The sequence below is a fragment of the Gopherus evgoodei genome, chromosome 1 (genome assembly GCF_007399415.2).
Source record: "Gopherus evgoodei ecotype Sinaloan lineage chromosome 1, rGopEvg1_v1.p, whole genome shotgun sequence".
NCBI lineage: Eukaryota > Metazoa > Chordata > Testudines > Testudinidae > Gopherus > Gopherus evgoodei.
In genome coordinates, this window is record NC_044322.1 from 209926777 (window position 1) to 209944871 (window position 18095).

General features: G+C 48.6%; 1 protein-coding gene across 1 annotated transcript in view; it reads right to left on the minus strand.

The window, feature by feature from the left end:
* The window catches only part of CASQ2 (calsequestrin 2), a 50232-nt gene extending 37100 nt beyond the window's left edge, over nt 1-13132 (minus strand). Inside the window, exon 1 of the mRNA XM_030533780.1 lies at nt 12687-13132. Within this exon, the coding sequence (XP_030389640.1) occupies nt 12687-12920 (234 nt within the window). The 5' untranslated portion in view covers nt 12921-13132. The remainder of the gene's footprint in view (nt 1-12686) is intronic.
* Nucleotides 13133-18095: the final 4963 nt, after the last annotated feature.

The window sequence follows — 18095 nt, forward strand, 5'->3', positions numbered from 1 at the left end:
GGGCATGAGTCATTCGATGGTTTAACTAGAGTAAATGGTGGATTCTCTGTAACTTGAAGTCTTTAAATAATGATTTGAGGATGTCAGTAACTCAGTCAGAAGTTAGGGATCTATTACAGGATTGAGAGGCATAGGCGCTGACTCCGTGGGTGCTCCGGAGCTGCACCCGTTGGCAGCTCCCAACCACCCCCACTTCCCCAGCTCACCTCAGCCTTTATTCCGCCTCCTCCCCTGAGTGCACTGCGTCTCTGCTTTTCCCCCTGGCTCCCAGCACTTGCGCCACGAAACAGCTGTTTCGCGTGGGAAACCCTGGGAGGTAGGGGGGAGGAGTGGGAAACACGGTGCGCTCGGGGAAGAGGCAGGGCCGGGGCAGGGATTTGGGGAAGGAGTCCAATAGGGGCAGGGAGGGTGCCGAGTTGGGGCAGGGACTTTGGGGAAGAGGTTGGAATGGGGGTGGGAGGGAGCAGGGCAGAGGTGGAGTCGGGGCAGGGCCAGGGGCGAGGGGGGCTTGAGCACTCACCGGTGCCGGGAAAAGTTGGCGCCTATATTGGGAGAGTGAAGTTCTGAGACCTGTGATGTGCAGGAGGCCAGACTGAGATGATCATGATGGTCCTTTCTGACTTTAAAGTCTATGACTCTGAGTCATTGACAGCTGGAATAACAGCAACATGAATCTCTGTCTCAAGCAGGGAGAGGAAATATCTCCTTTCCAGAGCTGTTGGGGCCTAAGGGACTGCTCTCTGTACCTACTTGGGCTTAGGCTTTGGAGCTCAAAGCTTTTGAGTGATTAATAAGGCCCTCAAGGCTATTTCCAAAATCTCAGGATGTATAACAGCAAAAGTGAGGTTGGATAGACTAGAGGAGGGACAGAGAGGCATCCTGTCTGGGCAGACTGTGAGGAAGGCAGTTCTTGAAATCTGCAGCCGACCAGTCTCCCTTCACTTCACAGAGAGGGATGATTATAATTCTGATGGAAATATTAAGGCTCATGCTGAGGCTTGTATTTTATGTCAGTTTTTTTCTCAAATGGCAGAGAAGCCAAGGGGATGTGGGGGAAGCCCTGGGGAAATCTCAGCTTTGTCTGCTTCCCATTGTAGGGTGGTAGCTTGTTTTGTGGCCTGAACTTCCCTTGGCCTCACCCGGCAGGGCCCCACTAACTGTAATGCTAGTGTTTTTCAGCTTCCCCGACCAGCAGGGACGGACAGGGGTGATGAAGTTGGATCTCCGGGGAAGTGTGATGGGCAGGGGCGGCTCTAGGTATTTTGCGGCCCCAAGCACAGCAGCCAGGCTGCCTTCGGCGGCTTGCCTGCGGGAGATCCCCGGTCCCACGGATTCGGTGGTGCATCTGCGGGAGATCCGCCGAAACCGTGGGACCAGCAGACCCTCCGCAGGCATGCCACTGAAGGCAACCTGCCTGCCGCCCTCGCGGCGACCGGCAGAGTGCCCCCCATGGCTTGCCGCCCCAGGCACGGGCTTGGCGTGCTGGTGCCTGGAACTGCCCCTGGTGATGGGGTGTTCACCCTACACTTATCCTGGAGGGGCTAATGGAGGCCAGATGGGCCAGTCAGCCTATTAGGCTGCAAGCTGGGAGATTGAAGGCTGAGAGGAAAGCCCTAATTAGGGGAAGCTCACCTGTGTGGGAATAGGCCTTGCTTTTATAAAGCCAGGGAACTGATAGCTGAGAAGCTGCAGGGAAGTGTCTGTAGTCACTCCCTGGGAGGAGGGAGGTATGTTTGATGCTGTAGAGGTAGTTAGCCTATGGTTACTCCCTGGGAGCAGGGAGTTGTGATGAGGCTGGTGAGCATAGGGAAGGGTGGAGAGGCAGAAGGTAAGGAAAGGCTCAGGGAAAAGGAAACAGACCTTGGCTGCCGACTCCAGGCTCCCTGAGCTGGAACCTGGAGTAGAGGGCCTGGGTTCCCCTGCCAGCCACGGGGGAAGTGGCAGTGTAGGGCAGTGAATGGGAAGACTGCTGGTAATAAAGATTTGGTACCCCAGAAGGTCAAGTCATGAAGGAGGAGCACCTGGAGTTGCAGAGAGAGTGGCAACAGAGAGCAGAAGGGGACCCCTGACCTGAAACAAGCGGACTCCCCAGAGTGGCCAGGAGGAGGTGCCGCATGTGCAGGGGCGGCTCCAGGCACCCGCACGCCAAGTGCATGCTTGGGGTGGCAAGCCACGGGGGGTGCTCTGCCAGTCGCCGCGAGGGCGGCAAAATGCCTAGAGCCGCCCCTGCACATGTGGTGAGTGGACCCTGTGAGAAGGAGTTGGCATTATTAGCTTCCTGCTAGGCAAGCAGTTTCTTTTCCAGTCTGTATAGCTGGAAGAATAAGAGACTGGAAAGGAAGGAGAGAGAATGAAGGGAAACCTCCCCAAGGTGCTGCATTCTCCCTTTTTCATTTCCCTGTTATTCCTGCCCTTCCGGTGGCTCCTCTATGCTAAGGTGACTTATCTAAGAGAATACAAATTTAAGGCAATGCTACTCAACTACCTCAGGTCCAATAACCTGAATCCTCTTCTCCCCCACTCCCACCCCCCATTTCTTTTCAAGACCTCTGTGCAGCTACAAGTGCATGCAGCCTCTGGGAGCAAAATCTACATCTCAGCCATGGGAGTCCACTGGAAGGCCCAGATGTGCTTCTAGCAGTGCACATTTGATAATAATGAGCTTTGGGATTGAGGCTGGTAGGATGTTTCCCATTTTTAGCCTTCAGCCCATTTTAGAGTGCAGGATTATTAAACAAAGTGATGCTTTGTCCTAAATGAATGGCTAGTGAGGAAATTCCATATTTTATTTTATTTTTTAGGCTAGAAGGGACCATTATGATCATCTAGTCCAGTGGTCACCTACAGGTTGATTGTGATTGACAGGCCGATCCTGGAGATCCTCCCAGTCGATCATGATCTCTAGCAGCGCAGCGGGGCTAAGGCAGGCTCCCTGCATGCCCTGGCCCCACGCCACTCCCAGAAGTAGCCAGCATGCCCCAGGGGAGGCAGGGGCCAGGGGTCTCAGCACATGCAAGCCTGCTTCTCCTGCCTGCAGGCAGTGCCCCTGTAACTCCCATTGGCTGAGAATGGGGAACTGTGGACAATGGGAGCTGTAGGGGCAGTGCCTGAAAAGAGGGGCAATGTACAGAGCCATGTGCCCCCCCAGGGGCTGCAGGGACATGTTGGCCCCCTTCCTGGAATGGGCCTTAGTCCCACTGTGTCGCTGACTGGGAGCTGCTTGAAGAAAGTGTTGCCTGGTGGGAGCCCACACCCCTCACCCCAACATCCAGCCCTGAGTTCCCCAACCCCCTGCCCCAGCCCTGAGTCCCTCCCACATCCAAAGTCCTTCCCAGACCCTTCACCCCCTCTTGCCCCCTGCACCCCAACATTGCCCCAGACAAGAGCCCTCTCCTGCACCCCTACCCCAAGCTCAGCCTGGAGCCCCCTCCCACACTGTGAACCCCTTAGCCCCAACCCAGAGCCTGCACCCCCTCCCAAACCCCGACTCCCTGCCCCAGCCTGGTGAAAGTGAGGGGAGATGGAGTGGGCAGGACTTTGGGGAAGGGGTGGGGCCTCAGGTAAGGGGGGGGTAGATCCTGGGTTGCCCTTAAATTCAAAAAGTGATCTTGAGTATAAAAAGGTTGGAGACCACTGCTCTATGTGAAAGCATATGTTGATTGTCAGGAGCTGGCTGTCAATGAGTGTTGAAAACGCTGGGAAACTGTTTGGAGCAGTGGCCAAAGACCTGGGTGTTTAGTCAAATGTTTTGAGTCCACGTGCAGCCTTGCAGGATAATAGACTGTCTCCCTACCTACGCCTCCACCCAGTGATTGGCTTCCCCTGCCTTCAGCACTAGAGGTGACCTGTTGGGCAGAAGGAGACCCTCTTTCCCCTTCCAGCTGCAGCAATAGCTGGTGGGGTGGTGCCCAGTTGCCTATCTATTGCATCTGTCACCATTGCTCTGGTAGTGGCGCTCTGGGGCTGTTGAGAAGTTGTGCAGAAGATAGCCCCACAGGCTTCTGAAATCTGAGTCTTGGAGTGTTGGTAGGGGTAAGCAGAGGTGGTGGGGCTCAGCTGAGTGGCTAATGGGGATCATACCCTCTGGCACTGGGACCAGAGGGGAGCCAAATTATCACCCAGTTGCCCCCTTTCTCCATTAGAACCAGATGGGGAGGCCACTCAGCACTGAGGCTCCCCTCCAGAAGGCTGCAGCTCCTCAAATCAGAAAGCAGGCCTTGAAAGACAAAACGCCCACACCGAAAAGTCACTGTCTGGCTGAGCCCCTTCTTTGGCTGCCCCCCTCCTCCCCCGGAAGGTGGATTTCTCAGCTAGCAGTCCTGGCATGCAGTTTTGTGGGCATTAATTACACGCCGTGGAGTATCTCTGCACAGTGGGAACTTAATATGCTCTTTGGGTGCCTCACAAAGGTTGAACATTGTTAGGTTTGTATTTTTATCTGAGCCAAGGCACAAGTCTCCAGCCATGAGCTAAAGGGACACTGATTGGGGTCCAGTCCTGTCTCAGCATGATTCCCCCACTGCTCCCTGGCACTTCATTTAACTACTGCTCAGTAGCATCACCAGGAAGGTTATTTTGCTGACTGAGCTGGGCCGCCAACACACTGAACATCCATGGGGAGCTGGGCATGTCATTTATCTATGCTGGCCTGCCGCTCTGTTTGCAGTATTTGAAACCACAATCGCCCTAACAACGTGCAACTGGCCCACAAAACTAAACTCCGCTCTGAAGAGAACTGAGGCAAGAAGGCACAGATGGGGGAGGGGGTTGAATTCAGTGGCAATGAGGCCATTTCTAAGCCCCGTTTTCTCTGCCCTGCTTTGTCTAAGTATGAGAGAGTCTCCTTTTCACTTCGGGCCCGATTCCATCATTAATGCACAGGTCCATGCTGAGGGCAGTGCAGTCGCCCTGGTTCAGTGGGAGCTCATGGAGTGCAATCCCTCCTCCAGCACTTCAGTGTCTAGGGGGCTGGTGCATAAAGCACCATCCCTTCTGTCAGTGCAGCTTATCCCCACTGTTGTCCATGCTTGCTGGTGCTGAGCAGGGCTCAGGGCTGTGACCCCATGTTGTTCCTGCCAGGTACAATTTGGGTTTTTATGTTGATACCTGAAATGGTTCTGAGGCAGACTCCTGGATCTGAAACTCCTGTAGACTTAGGAGAATTCACATCTGGATCTGAACTCTCCAGCTGCATCTGGCATTTCTTGCCCTATTTGGGGAGGCTTAGCCTCCCCAAACCTCTAATACCCACAGCCCATGCATGGCACAGATACAGGTTTGTCTTTAACCTGTACACCTCACCAGTGAAATTCATAAAATCAGAAAGGCTGAGCACTTAAAAACTGGATAGTAACTGACTGCAAATCCCAGTGATGATTGAACCTGGTGATCTTCTGAACAAAAGGAGCTCTCCACCATTATTATAGCTGTTTCCATTAGTTCACACTGACTCAACAGATGTTCTAGGCTTCATTGACACAATAACAATCCTCAAATCTTCTTGTATGGATGCTATAAGGGAGGACAGTAAAAAGATTAAGCAATCCATATGGCTTAATAGGCTTGCATGTCAGCCCCAGAGCATGCTTGCTATCCAGTTGGGCAAACCGCACAGCTGCCTACCCAGTGTTAGGATCACTTGGGGCTCCATAGCAGCCCTGGCTTTGCATAGTGTCTGGATACTAGCCCAAGCCCTTCTCCCTTAGGGCTCTGTAGTGTCTCCATGTAGCAGCTGCATAGTGTTGGTTATATCCTGCTGAATGTTGAACTTTCTTGGAGAGAAGAGCTCTAGAGGGCCTGGAGTTAGTAGTTCCCTGCTCCCAGAACAAACGGCTGTCATTGCTACTTTCATAATGCTTTAGCCAACAAGGAACTTTCACTGATGGCTTCTTGACATCTGGCCATGAACAGATGGAGTACCAGAGGGTGATCTTAGCACACATTCTCTCCCTTTCAAACACAGGAATGGGGGCAAAGCATGGAGTTTTGTATTACTAACCCCCCACACCTAGTCAAAACTCCCTGCTGAGACTTGGTAAGGGTGCTTTGCCTTTTAAAGAAGGAAAATAGTCAAGTAGGTAGGGCACAGACCAAGATGTGGTCAGACTTGCGTTCTATTCCTGACTCTGCCACTGACTTGCTGTGTGACCTTGGACAAGTCACTTGGCTGCTCTGGGCTTCATTTCACACAACTGCAAAATGGGGAGAATGATGCTTATCTGCCTTTTTTTTAAATAAAGTGCTTTGAGCTGTACAGACACACAGCTCTAGGTGTTATTACTGCGCATCAGTGCTCCTTCTCTGCTATGCAGTAGTTGGTGGATAGAGAGCAGCACATTTGGCCCACAGGGCCAGGATATTGGAGCCTGATCTCCCCTCTCCCCCCCCTTTTTTCATGAATTTAGTGCTGATGAAAGTTGCTGGACTGGCTGTCAGCCATGGACTCTGAAAGCTTCTCTTTATCCTCAGAACAGAGATGGCAAATGGAGCACTGCAAGCTTCTTCCATGCACCCTGCCCTATACATGTGCCTTATCTGTGCCATGGAGGAACTGTCCTTAGGAGTTAGAAGCATGTTCAATCTCTGTAGCCCATTAAGTCTTTGGCCTCTCTTGCTCATGCTGCAAGCAAGAGGGCCAATCAGTGCTAATTAACCTGGCTTGTGTACTGTGGATACTTGTCCACTGGGTACTGGACTGAGGTCCCCATCTCATGAGCATATTCATTGTCAGTGAAGAAGGATGATATCCTTTTCAGTCAATGAAGGAGACAGGACCAAATGTACAACATGGGTGCCTAGAGAGATTGGTTAATGTTATGTGCACTAATACTGGGCTACAGTTGTGCAAATCTAGATCCCCAAGCTCTAGTGCCTTTGAATATCCGGGGTGAATCAGATTCAAAGCTGAAGTCTCCCCTATAATTTCCATGTCAAAGCCAGAAGGCTTTTTTGGTGATCTGGGGAGTGTATGTACAACTTATGAATTCTGGTTAATTTTAGGAAATTGCTGTATTACTGAATGCCTCAATGTGTAGTGACTCAAATATGGGCCGACAGGGTCCCTGACACATCAGCATCATGACCGCTCCCTCATTTGGACAAAGCTACAGAACAACAAAAGAGGTTGTTAGGCTGAACAGTGGGTATACTGAGGAGGATATCAGACCACCTCCCAGCTCAGACCAGAGGTAGGTTTGGAGAGCGGAAAATCCCCAAACAGGCAAACAAAGAAACCAGGTGGCAGTGCTAGTTTTGAAAAACTCAGACTTCACAGAAAAGCTTAGGTGGGGGAGAGGAACAGAGGGTCCTTTCCAACTGCAGGACCAGCTGAGGAAGAAGGAAGCTGGCTGCAGAGGTTAGAGAGACTCCTTGATTTGGAGAAGCCATGTGCAGTCACAGGAGGGGAGGGCAGATTCTGGACTCCTCAGAGGACTTTGACCTGAGCCCAAAGAATGCTCAAGAATGGTTAGGAAATTGAAGCAGGGAAATGCTTCCAGGAGTTTATTAACTTGTCTAGATCTGTATATCTCTTGTGCTAGCTAATGTGGAGAATAATTGGTTTTGGAACCCTTTGCAAAGCCTCTATTATGTGCTTCCACGGTCACATGTCCCTGAAGAGCTGAACTGTAAAACCAGAGATGCCCATAAGGCTGGAGAGCAAACTCTGGGAATGCTTGGAGAGGATCAACACTAGTCCTGGGCGCCTATGGCAGCAGGGCTGCAGAACCGGTTTCCATGAAGGAGTAGCAGACAATCTGTGTCCAGGAAGTGTGCCAGAGGCCCAGGAAAGAAACAGAGCTGGAGCCTACCAAGACTCAGACGTGCTGAAAAGCTGACAAGTCCAGTGTATGAAGCCTGGTGAGCGTCTAGCAGTGGGAGCACAGCCAGGGCTATGACAGGCCCATTTTCTATTTCAGATACATCTGAGTTCTCGCACAAATCATCTGTTCTCAAGGGATTTCAGTCCAAGCTGGTGGTTCTATCCTGAGAATAGCTGATCTCACAAAATTTCCACTATCCTGGCCCCAAAACTCATGAGAACTGCTGGTGAGATTTCAGTGCCATCTAACCCAAACACAAAAACTCTTGTCCCATTTGGGCCTTAAACCTGACCCCTGGGACTCCCATGTTAATCCTAACCAGTGCTAGATGCAAAAACTGCCTTTTCATCTCTAAGAACATGGGTTCTTATGTGCTAGGAGACAGAGAATTAGATCTCAGGAGCTGACCTCCCCAGGTATGAAGGAGGAACAGCCCATTATCTGAAGTATTTCAGAACTGGCCAAGTATGTTGTGAGCACAGGCGTTCTAAAGCAGCGAGTGTTGGCTGTTGCGAGAGGCAGAATGCCAGTGTGTTGCTTGACCTGTTCTGGAATGGGAAGCACCAGCATGGTCCTCTTCTATTAACTTCAATAAGACTATTTGTGCTAGGGCAACGCTTCATGAAACTTCAGCCTGCGGATGCTGCTGCTGTGATAGTTAAAATGGTCAGGCTAGATCAGCCTCTTTTTATTAAGGATCTTGCACATGCCCACATGGCTAGGAACAAAGGAGGGGAGCAGGGGTGTAGGTCATGCCTGATTGCACGTTGCCTGGTTGGTATTTGAGAACCTGAATTCCTTTGCTAAAGCCCCCCATTTTAGAAGCAAAGCCCCTAATCCTACGGATGATTATTGTCCCTAGGGATGGATGCTGTCCCACTGGAAGAAGGAATGATTCAATTTACAATGTTTGCTGCAGAGATGGGTCCAGAGGCAGGTGTCTCACATGGGAGGGAGACTTTGAAAACACATAAGAGGAGGCAATGGGGAAGGAGAAACAGGAGGAAGTGAGGTTGGGATGCCAAGGAGAAGGAGTGGGAAGGAAGAGTGCTGAAGGAAAGGGAAGGACAGGGGATGTTTCTCCCCTCAGCTTCATTGTCTTGCACTTTGCCTGAGATCATCAGGGAACTTTTCTGCTGACTTATCTGTAAAACACCTAGTGTAACCCAGTGATCAATGTGTGTTGTGGCCCCAGGCCACAGAGGACAGGGGTCTGCTCTAGCCTTGCTCTTTCGCTTAGGCTGTAGACACTAATATTTTTAGCTCTGAAGGTCTCTGCTTCAATCCCCAGGATCAGCCATAATGGCAGCTCTTATAGGAGCACACTGTGGGTGCTGTACAATAACAATAATAATTAATATGGTGGCAGGGGGAAGGGGAGAGCAAGAGAGAAGAGCCCTTTAGCCAGGGCTTAGAAACAGCTGGCACACACCCCTACCCTCACCACTCTGTTGCCATTTTGCAACACCCCCTTGCAGCCCCTAGTGGCACCATTGACCCATCAGAGAGAGTGGCACAAATCGAAAGTGCAGCTGCCTGAGGCTGGCAGAAGATCCCCAGCTGCTGCTCCCCCACCAGGTGCCATACCAGCAGCCACTGCCATGGGGAAGCTGTGGGAGTCATAGTTCCTTCCCTGCCAGGCAGCAAATGCAAGAGCAGATCCAAAGAGCTACAGCTGCTGAGAAGTACCTCCTCCCTGCCTGCATCTGGAAGGAGTAGCAGTTGCCAGAGAACAGGAGTCCCCCCTTTGCAAGCCAGAGTAGGACTCCAGTCTCCAGTGCAGGATCCCAGACCCAGTGAGGAAGCCCAGCACATTCCAGACTCCAATGCGGGACCCCAGTGCACACCAGGGACCCCAAAGAGGGACCTGAAGCTACTATGAGCAATCCCCATGCACCATCACTGTCGGTTATGGCATTACTCTTCTTTGCTGTCTGACTGGTCATGGGCACAACTTAAACATGGTATCTGAGCTCAGGGGTTTTGAGTGGGCAGGGTTTTGGTGCTCTCAGCTCCACCCACTGCCGGTTTGACCCCTCCACTTCTAATAAAACAAAGGCAAACTGTGGAGGCTCCAATATACACTTATTGTCCTACTACAGGCTCTGTCAGCCTCTCGGTCACTTGGACCAGCGACAGTTACCTCCACACGGTCTACTCCAACAAGTCAATGGCTTGTTCACAAGGCACTTTTTCTCACCCCCCCCCACCCCCCCGAAAATGAATGTGTCAGAGCGGACATATGTGATCAGACTGTGCTGATGTCTTTGCAGGTACACATGAGGCTGCACTGGGGCTAGGGTGACCAGATGTCCTGATTTTATAGGGACAGTCCTCTTATTACCCCCCACCTCCTGTCCCAATTTTTCCATACTTGCTATCTGGTCACACTAGCTGTGGCTTTCTTGAAAATGTATTACTCTCCAGTCTGCTTAGTGTGGCCACATTTCAGCAAAGCACTTAAACCTGTACTTAACTTTAATCAGGTGCTTACTTCATTTTCTGAAGCAGAGTCTGTCTCTGCTCACCCCAGCCCTGTGACACTGTCTCATCGCCTTCCCTGTACACTTCTCCTCCACCACAATGTCGTACTAGAAGTTGCTCTCATTCCTCAGAGTGCCCCACAGCAGGGGCCGTTAGAGAACCATGTTTCCCCACTTCCCCCAACAAAGACCTGAGAACTAGCACAGGTTGAAACATGGATTTTCCATTTTACAAAAAAATTCGGCAATTTTTTTTTTAATCTTCAAGATGGACAAAAAGCCAACTTTTTTTGCACATTGAAATTCAGAGAGTGAGGGGGAATTATTTAGCCAAACTCAGAATGTTTCATTTGACTTCAACTCTTTATTTAAATCTATTATATAAAATGTTGAAACAAAAAGCCATTTAGAAATGGAAAAATTGAAACTTTCCATCCTGAAAAGGTCACAAGGGGAAGTGTTGACCTTTTCAAAACATTTTTTCCAATCTGTTTCCAAATGAAATTTTCCTGAAATTGAGCCAATTTCATGAAGAATTTCAGGTTAGTCAAATGGCATTTTCTGATGGAAAAATGTTGGAACAAAAACTTTCCCACCATCTCCACAGAGAAAGTCATGTCAGTGTGCTCCAAGCCCCCATCAACCTGTGGACACCAAAACATTCTATGAACAGACAAACTCCACCAACACACTTCTTTCAGGCCAACAGGCAGATTCTTAAGAGTACATTTTAAATGTTTTATTTTGGTAGCACTTTGAATAATAGTTCTATCCATCTTTGGTACTTCTATGGCCCCATCACAGTAGTGTCTGAGCACCTCACATGCGTTAATGTATTTATCGTCACAAAATCCCTGTGAAGTGCTATTATCTGTATATTACAGCTGGGGAACTGAGGCACAGAGACATTAAGTGACCAGCCCAAGGTCACACAGGAAGTCTGTGGCAGAGCTGGGAATTGAACCCAGGTCTCCAGAGTCCACAGCTAATCATATCCTAACCATTGGACTGTCCCTTGCCCCCCCCCCCCAAAATAAAAGTTCTCACATACACATTTAATAAGATAGCTAGTGACAGACTTTCATGGACAGATTTTTGGCAGGCAATAACACCTGGAATATATAATAGATACCTTCTGTCAAGCCTCCATAAATATGTATTTAGTAATCAATTGCCATTTATGTAGCACATAACTACCCTATTAAATAACAATGCAATTATAGCATCAGTACAAACATCTCAGCTAGAGATCTGCAGTTAAGTTACCCAGCTGATCACTCAGCTTTGCAGAGAACTCTACTTCCTCTTTCACCTAGGGCAAGTAATAGTTTTGATAGGTGAATAAAATCTCCTCAATTTTTCTGTCACCTTCATTGTTAAGTTGTATGGGTACATTCTGAAGCTGGATGAACATGCTGTCAGGATAGTGAACCCTCAGTGGGTTTCTATATTTTTCTAGCTTTCAAATGCCATGCTATTAGGATGCAACATATTTAAACCCCAGATGCGGAAAGCAAAGTGTAACTGTCCCTTCTTCACTCCTTACTTTTTCCGAGCTGAGATTGGGGGAGCCTCCTCAAGCAAGGTGGAAAATGAATATCTAAAGACACTTCCCCCCCCCTCCTTAAATTCAGGTGCCCCCCACCCCAATATGATCCAGTAGTTTACTGGCACCTTTATGAGCAGGAGCCAGTGCTACAAATCTACCATGTAATTTTTACCGCATTTCCCTTTACAAAGGATCAGTTAATTAGAACCTTTCCTTGCTGGGAAATTAATCACATATTCTTCAGCTCAGAAGTGGACAGTTATACTGAAGAAACTAACAAGAAGCTACAGAAAGACTCCAGGCAGACAACTGAATGTCAGGGGAGCACAAAGGATTAAGCATTGGCAAGGACTGAGAGCTTTTTTAAAAAGTCAGCCAAGTATTGTCTTTGCAGCACTGTCTAGTAAGGGCTGCTCTGCTGAGCCCTCCTAGTGGGCTAGAAAATGGGGTTCAAGTCCAAAATATGGCCAGGCAAAACAGCTTGGATAAAATATGAAGTGACCTGAAAATTTGCCCAGTATTCAAACTGGAGCCTCAACTCTTTCCAGAGAGTTGAGAAAGCTCAATCATCTTGTTTTCTGTTGTTTCTGTAGAAAAATGTTTCTTGCTTTTGGATGGATGCAGAAATTCTAACAGCAGCACTGGAAAACCTATTCTCATGAGATTTCCAGACCCAAGGATTTCAGCTGAATTCAAAACCCAATACTTTGGGGATCTGTCCCACCTGAACCTTTTGAGTCCTTTCCCCTGGCTAGTCCAGATTGCCCCAAACTGCACTGCAGTAGTAAACCCTGGCTGAAATACCTATGCAGCCAGACATGCACCAGCACTTACCTCCAGTACCATCTCTGTCATCTGGAACTGCTTCTGAGAGACTTTATCTGAGCCCACAGGCTCATGGAAGAGCAGGCAGAGCACATCGTACTTCTTCAGGGCCTGCTTGTAGTTCTTCTCGTTCAGGTCAAACACCCGATCCTTCCCATCGTAGGTGGGGAAGTCCAGGCCCTCTTCAGCCCTGCAGCAGAAGAACAGGTAAAAACCTGCCAGTAGCCAGCAAGCTATCTTCATTGGGAGACAGTGTGGGGTGTCTTTTCTTATGTCTCTGTGAAGGGAAGGGAAAGGAGCCAGCAGAAACTAACGTCTCAGGGTGAAGTTTGAACTGAGAGTAAGTTTCCTCTGCCTTCCTAATGATCGATCCACTCCAGTGGGAAGCAGCAAACTTTGCAGTCCTGGGCTGAAGACAAAGAGACAGACAGGAGAAGCTGCGAGGCCAAGCCCTGGATACCTTACATAGCTCTGCCCAGCTCCTGTGTCATTAGGAACTCCATTTTTAGGAAGCAGTTGTTTCAGGCTAAAAATAAACCCTGCAATGAATAAAAAGGACAGATATGACACCATTGAGGGACTTGCTGGCACTCCGCATCATCTGAGCAAGGGAGAGGGAGTGGAGGAGATTGAGATTAGGAACAGGAAGGCTTTATCAGGGGAAAGGGTACAGTTATATGGGGCATCAAGGCACAATCCACCTTATTAGGACTTTAAAAATAGACAGTTGATGGGACACTAAGGGGTTTCTTTCCTTCTCAGTACTGTGGGGTTCATGCCTAGATATCACAGTAGTTAGGGATTGATCAATCAGTCTTGGAATATAAATGTGATTAAATGTTTCGTGATAGTGATTCTCATTCAGGCTGCAAGGGAGAATTCCGTCTCCTCAGTCTCCAGGGAGTAGAGACAAGCAAGGACCTTGGGAGTTTTCTCCTCCTTCTGGGGATTAAGCAAGGATCATCACTGAGATTCAGATAGGCCACACACCGGACTTGTTTAGTTTCCTCCAATCTCCACAGAGATCCATGGTCATTGGTAGAGCTTGGTCCTTCCTGTCTCTATGCACCTGTGATCCTGGAACAAATGGAAACTGACCTTGCCATTTCTGACACCCAGAGTAGTTAACATGCATCCAGACCAGGCATTAGTGAGATGTGGCTAAAGCATTCCAATGTCGAACGATATAAGCGGCAGGTCTTATTGCCCCCCTTTATGTCCAGCAGTTGGGAGCTTTGGGCAGAGGTCAGTGAACTCGTCAGGACATTGGACAGAGGCCGGATGTCTTTGCTGATCCTCCTCAACTTCTGGGAGGCTGTTGATCACCAGGTGTTGCTCACACAGCTACACAATCCATCAAGGGTGGGTGGAATCACTGTAGAGTGGTTCCCCTCTTCCCTTTCTCTTCCTTGCCAGCAGGTGAAGCTGGCTGTCTGCTCCTTCTCCCCAGAGACTCTCAGTTGTGGGGTCCCTCAGGGCTTAGTCCTGGTACCTCTTTTCTCTTCCAGCTACATGAAGCTACTGAGAGAGACAGAGTGAGAGGCTGTGGGTTGCTAATGCCCCCCTCTTTGTGTCTTCCTCTCCTCTGAACCAGACAGCACTGCTGACACACTCCCCCCCAGTGCCTGGCAGTAATTAGAAGCTGGAATAAAGCCAGCTGGCTGCAGCTCAACCCTGACAAGATGGTAGTGATGCTGATCTGCAGGGAGAAGTGTTTTAAGGGCCTGGCAAAATACAGTTCAACTGGGCATCAGAGGGGGGTTTACAACCCTTGTTCTTACTAGACTCACCACTGCTCCTAGGCTCTTAGACTAACAGATTGATTCAGTCACCCACACAGCACTCCTTCCCCTAGAGTGGTAGAGACTGTGTCCCTTCCTATTAGATACAGATCTTACCTCAACCATCCATGCCTTCCTAGCGTCTTGGCTACTTTACAGCAAAAGGGTCCACATGAGGGTCAGCGTGGAATTCACCTAGAAGCTTCATCTGGTGAGCTTCCTCTCTTCTGAGTGACCCAGGATACTCTCCCTGCATTGGCTCCGTAATGCCTGTCAGGAGAAATTCAAGGTGCTGCTTACCAAATGCGAAGACCTAGAAAGTAGAGGCCCATGTTATCTTAAAAGCCTCCTTGCTAGTTCCTACCCCCCATACACCAAAATTCACCTGGAACTTGACATCCCAACCCTGAAACTTGAGGGAGCTGAATACAAGGTGTTCTTTGTGACAGGCCTGCACCTCTGACATCACCTTCCTACTGAACCATATACGAGCACGAACCTGGCCGTTTTTAGAAGGAGCTGTAAGACTCCTCTCCTAGCTAATGAAACTTCTAACTGAGTGGACCCATTAAAGTGATCATTCACTGGATATTAGGCAGTAAAATTAGAACTTGGTTTGTCAGCTCCTCAGGGTATGAGACAGGTTGTTTATTTGTCTTTAACAAACCATATCCATTTCTGTTGCTGTGTAAACCCCCATCAGTAACAGCATGTGTTTTAAAGCTCACATAAACCAAACTGCATCATAAAATGAAACATTTGCTGGAATTAGTGTGCCTTGACTTGCCAAAATCAGGTTCCCAAAGCCTGCCCTCCTTATATTTCAGTAGGTCACAGATCTTTAGAGAGTAGTCCACTTTCAGATTTCTTAAGCTATTTTTAAGTTGTTTCTCTTCTAGAACAATTTTCTGAGCTGTTTAAAAATAGACACAACCCCATTCTTTTTTACATTTTTAAATGACTTTAGTTCTGGTGAAAGGTGCTGGTTTATTAGCTCTGGAGAATGAACACCTCTGTTTATCTTCAGTGTGTATGTGTGTATATATAATGTATAATACACATACACAGAGCATGGGTAGCAGCAGGGCAAGCTTCTCTCATTAGTGTGCCTCCATGGAGGGACCTTCTGTAGGAGTGCTATTGTCAATAGTCCATTCACTCCTTAACCTTTCCACTGAGCATGTCAGAGAGGCCTTGGGGCCATTTAGTGCCATTTGTGATGGTCATTTTTTGAGATTCTTTTTAAAATGTGCCCAGTTAAAACTCTGGACACCTATCCACTAGTTCAGATTGGTGAAATCAATGTGTCTCTTTGGAGGTGGAGTTTGTGAATTACAACTAGCAAGGAGTGGATCTCCAGAATGTTTGGAAGTTCAGATAAGCTCCCCAAATTCTTAATGATTGTCTGAACAATCTGACTCCCATGAGTCTACAGAGATGGGATGGAAATGTCAGCAGAACAGACTTTTCCTTGATATTTTGTAGAGCTGGGCCGGTACCAAAACCCTGGATTCCAACACCGCTGAACTTTTGTGGAAGTTTGGCTCTAGTCTTTGTCTCTACATTGAGTCAAATAAAAAATCCTGTGACCTTTGGGATATTCACAATCTCTGTGAAATTTTGTAATTTGACCTGACCTCTATTATTTTAACTCTTCTACTTCCCAGCTGGAAACAGGACAAAGAGAGCAAGGCAAAAATGAAAAAGTTAAGCCAACTGGTTGAACTTCCAAAAAGGATTGTTTCAGGTAAGCTGGATGGCTCAGGGTATTGGTAAAGCAATACACACAGAAGCAGAAGCTAGTCCAATGTCTAGGTCACATAGGCTGTCTCTCTGTTCCCCATCTGTACAATGGGGATAACAGTACAGCCCTGCCTCAGCAAGTCCCCAGACTGCGAAGTTCTCAGATACTATGGTATTTTAAGTCGTATAAGTACTTGGTGCCATCATTTTACATGCTGCGTTACAGAGATTAAACCACCATCCTTGCCCTGCTAACCGTCACACCAGCCTTCCACCTGAAGGCTGTCCAGGGCAGGGAACCATGTAAAATGAGGTGCTAAGTCTCTGGTCCAGGTCCTTCTGAACAGGTGTCACCATCACTAAAACCACCATTGTAACTGGCACCAAATCTTCATGGAACAATTCACAAAAGAAGACAGAGACCTGAGGGAGGAGAGAGGTGGGGGAATAAGAGTGTTTGCTGGGCCCCAGCCCACCAGAGTGTTTTTTGGTGTAGTTTAGAGTATGTTCTCTGGGTGAAATACTCTTTTGGTTGAAGTCAATGGCAAAGCCCCCATGGATTTCTTCCTATGTCTTTTCTTTAGTTATGTTGCTCTAGAATCTAAAGAGGCCAGCCTTCTCATCCCCCCTGCCCCAAGCCCTGCAGACATATACAAGGCAGGGTGTCTGCTGGGAAAGTGTAATACATAAACACAAGTTGTGTTTCTTCTTACCATGTGGCTATTAGGAAGGAGTTTGGAATGTAAATTCTCTCAGGGTACATCTACACTATGGGATTATTCCGATTTTACATAAACCGGTTTTGTAAAACAGATTGTATAAAGTCAAGTGCATGTGGCCACACTAAGCACATTAATTCGGTGGTGTGCGTCCATGTACCGAGGCTAGCGTCGATTTCTGGAGCATTGCACCGTGGGTAGCTATCCCGTAGCTATCCCATAGTTCCCGCAGTCTCCCCCACCCATTGGAATTCTGGGTTGAAATCCCAATGCATGATGGTGCAAAAATAGTGTAGTGGGTGATTCTGGGTAAATGTCATCACTCATTCCTTCCTCCGTGAAAGCAACAGCAGACAATCATTTCACGCCCTTTTTCCCTGGATTGGTCTGGCAGATGCCATAGCATGGCAACCATGGAGCCCGTTTTGCCTTTTGTCACTGTCACCGTATGTGTACTGGATGCCGCTGACAGAGTCGGTGCTGCAGCGCTACACAGCAGCATTCATTTGCCTTTGCAAGATAGCAGAGACGGTTATCAGTTGTTCTGTACCGTCTGCCATGCCATTGTAAATTGGTGATGAGATGATGGTTATCAGTTGTTCTGTACCATCTGCTGCTTTCATGGGTGCTCCTGGCTGAGGTCGGCCGGGGGTGCAAAGACAAAAATGGGAATGACCTCCTTGGGTCATTCCCTCCTTTATGTTGTATCTAAAAATAAAGTCAATCCTGCCTAGAATATGGGGCAAATGTGCTAGAGAACCAGTGTACTAGACAGCACAGCCGCTCAGTGTCAGATCCTGCAGAAATGATGAGCTGCATGCCATTCTAGGGGGTGCCCCTGCAACAACCCCACCCATTGCTTCCCGGCTCCCCCAACCCTCCTGGGCTACCATTGCAGTGTCCCCCCCCATTTGTGTGATGAAGTAATAAAGAATGCAGGAATAAGAAACACTGACTTGTTAGTGAGATAAAATGAGGGGGAGGCAGCCTCCAGCTGCTATGATAGTCCAGGCAGGACTTTAAATGGTGCAGGGGAGAGGAGCCCAGCATCCCGCTGCTATGATAGTCCAGGCAGTACAGAATCTTTTCTTTAGACATGAAAGGAGAGGGCTGATGGAGTTCAGCCCCCAGTTGCTATGATGAAGACGGTTACCAGCCGTTCTGTACCATCTACT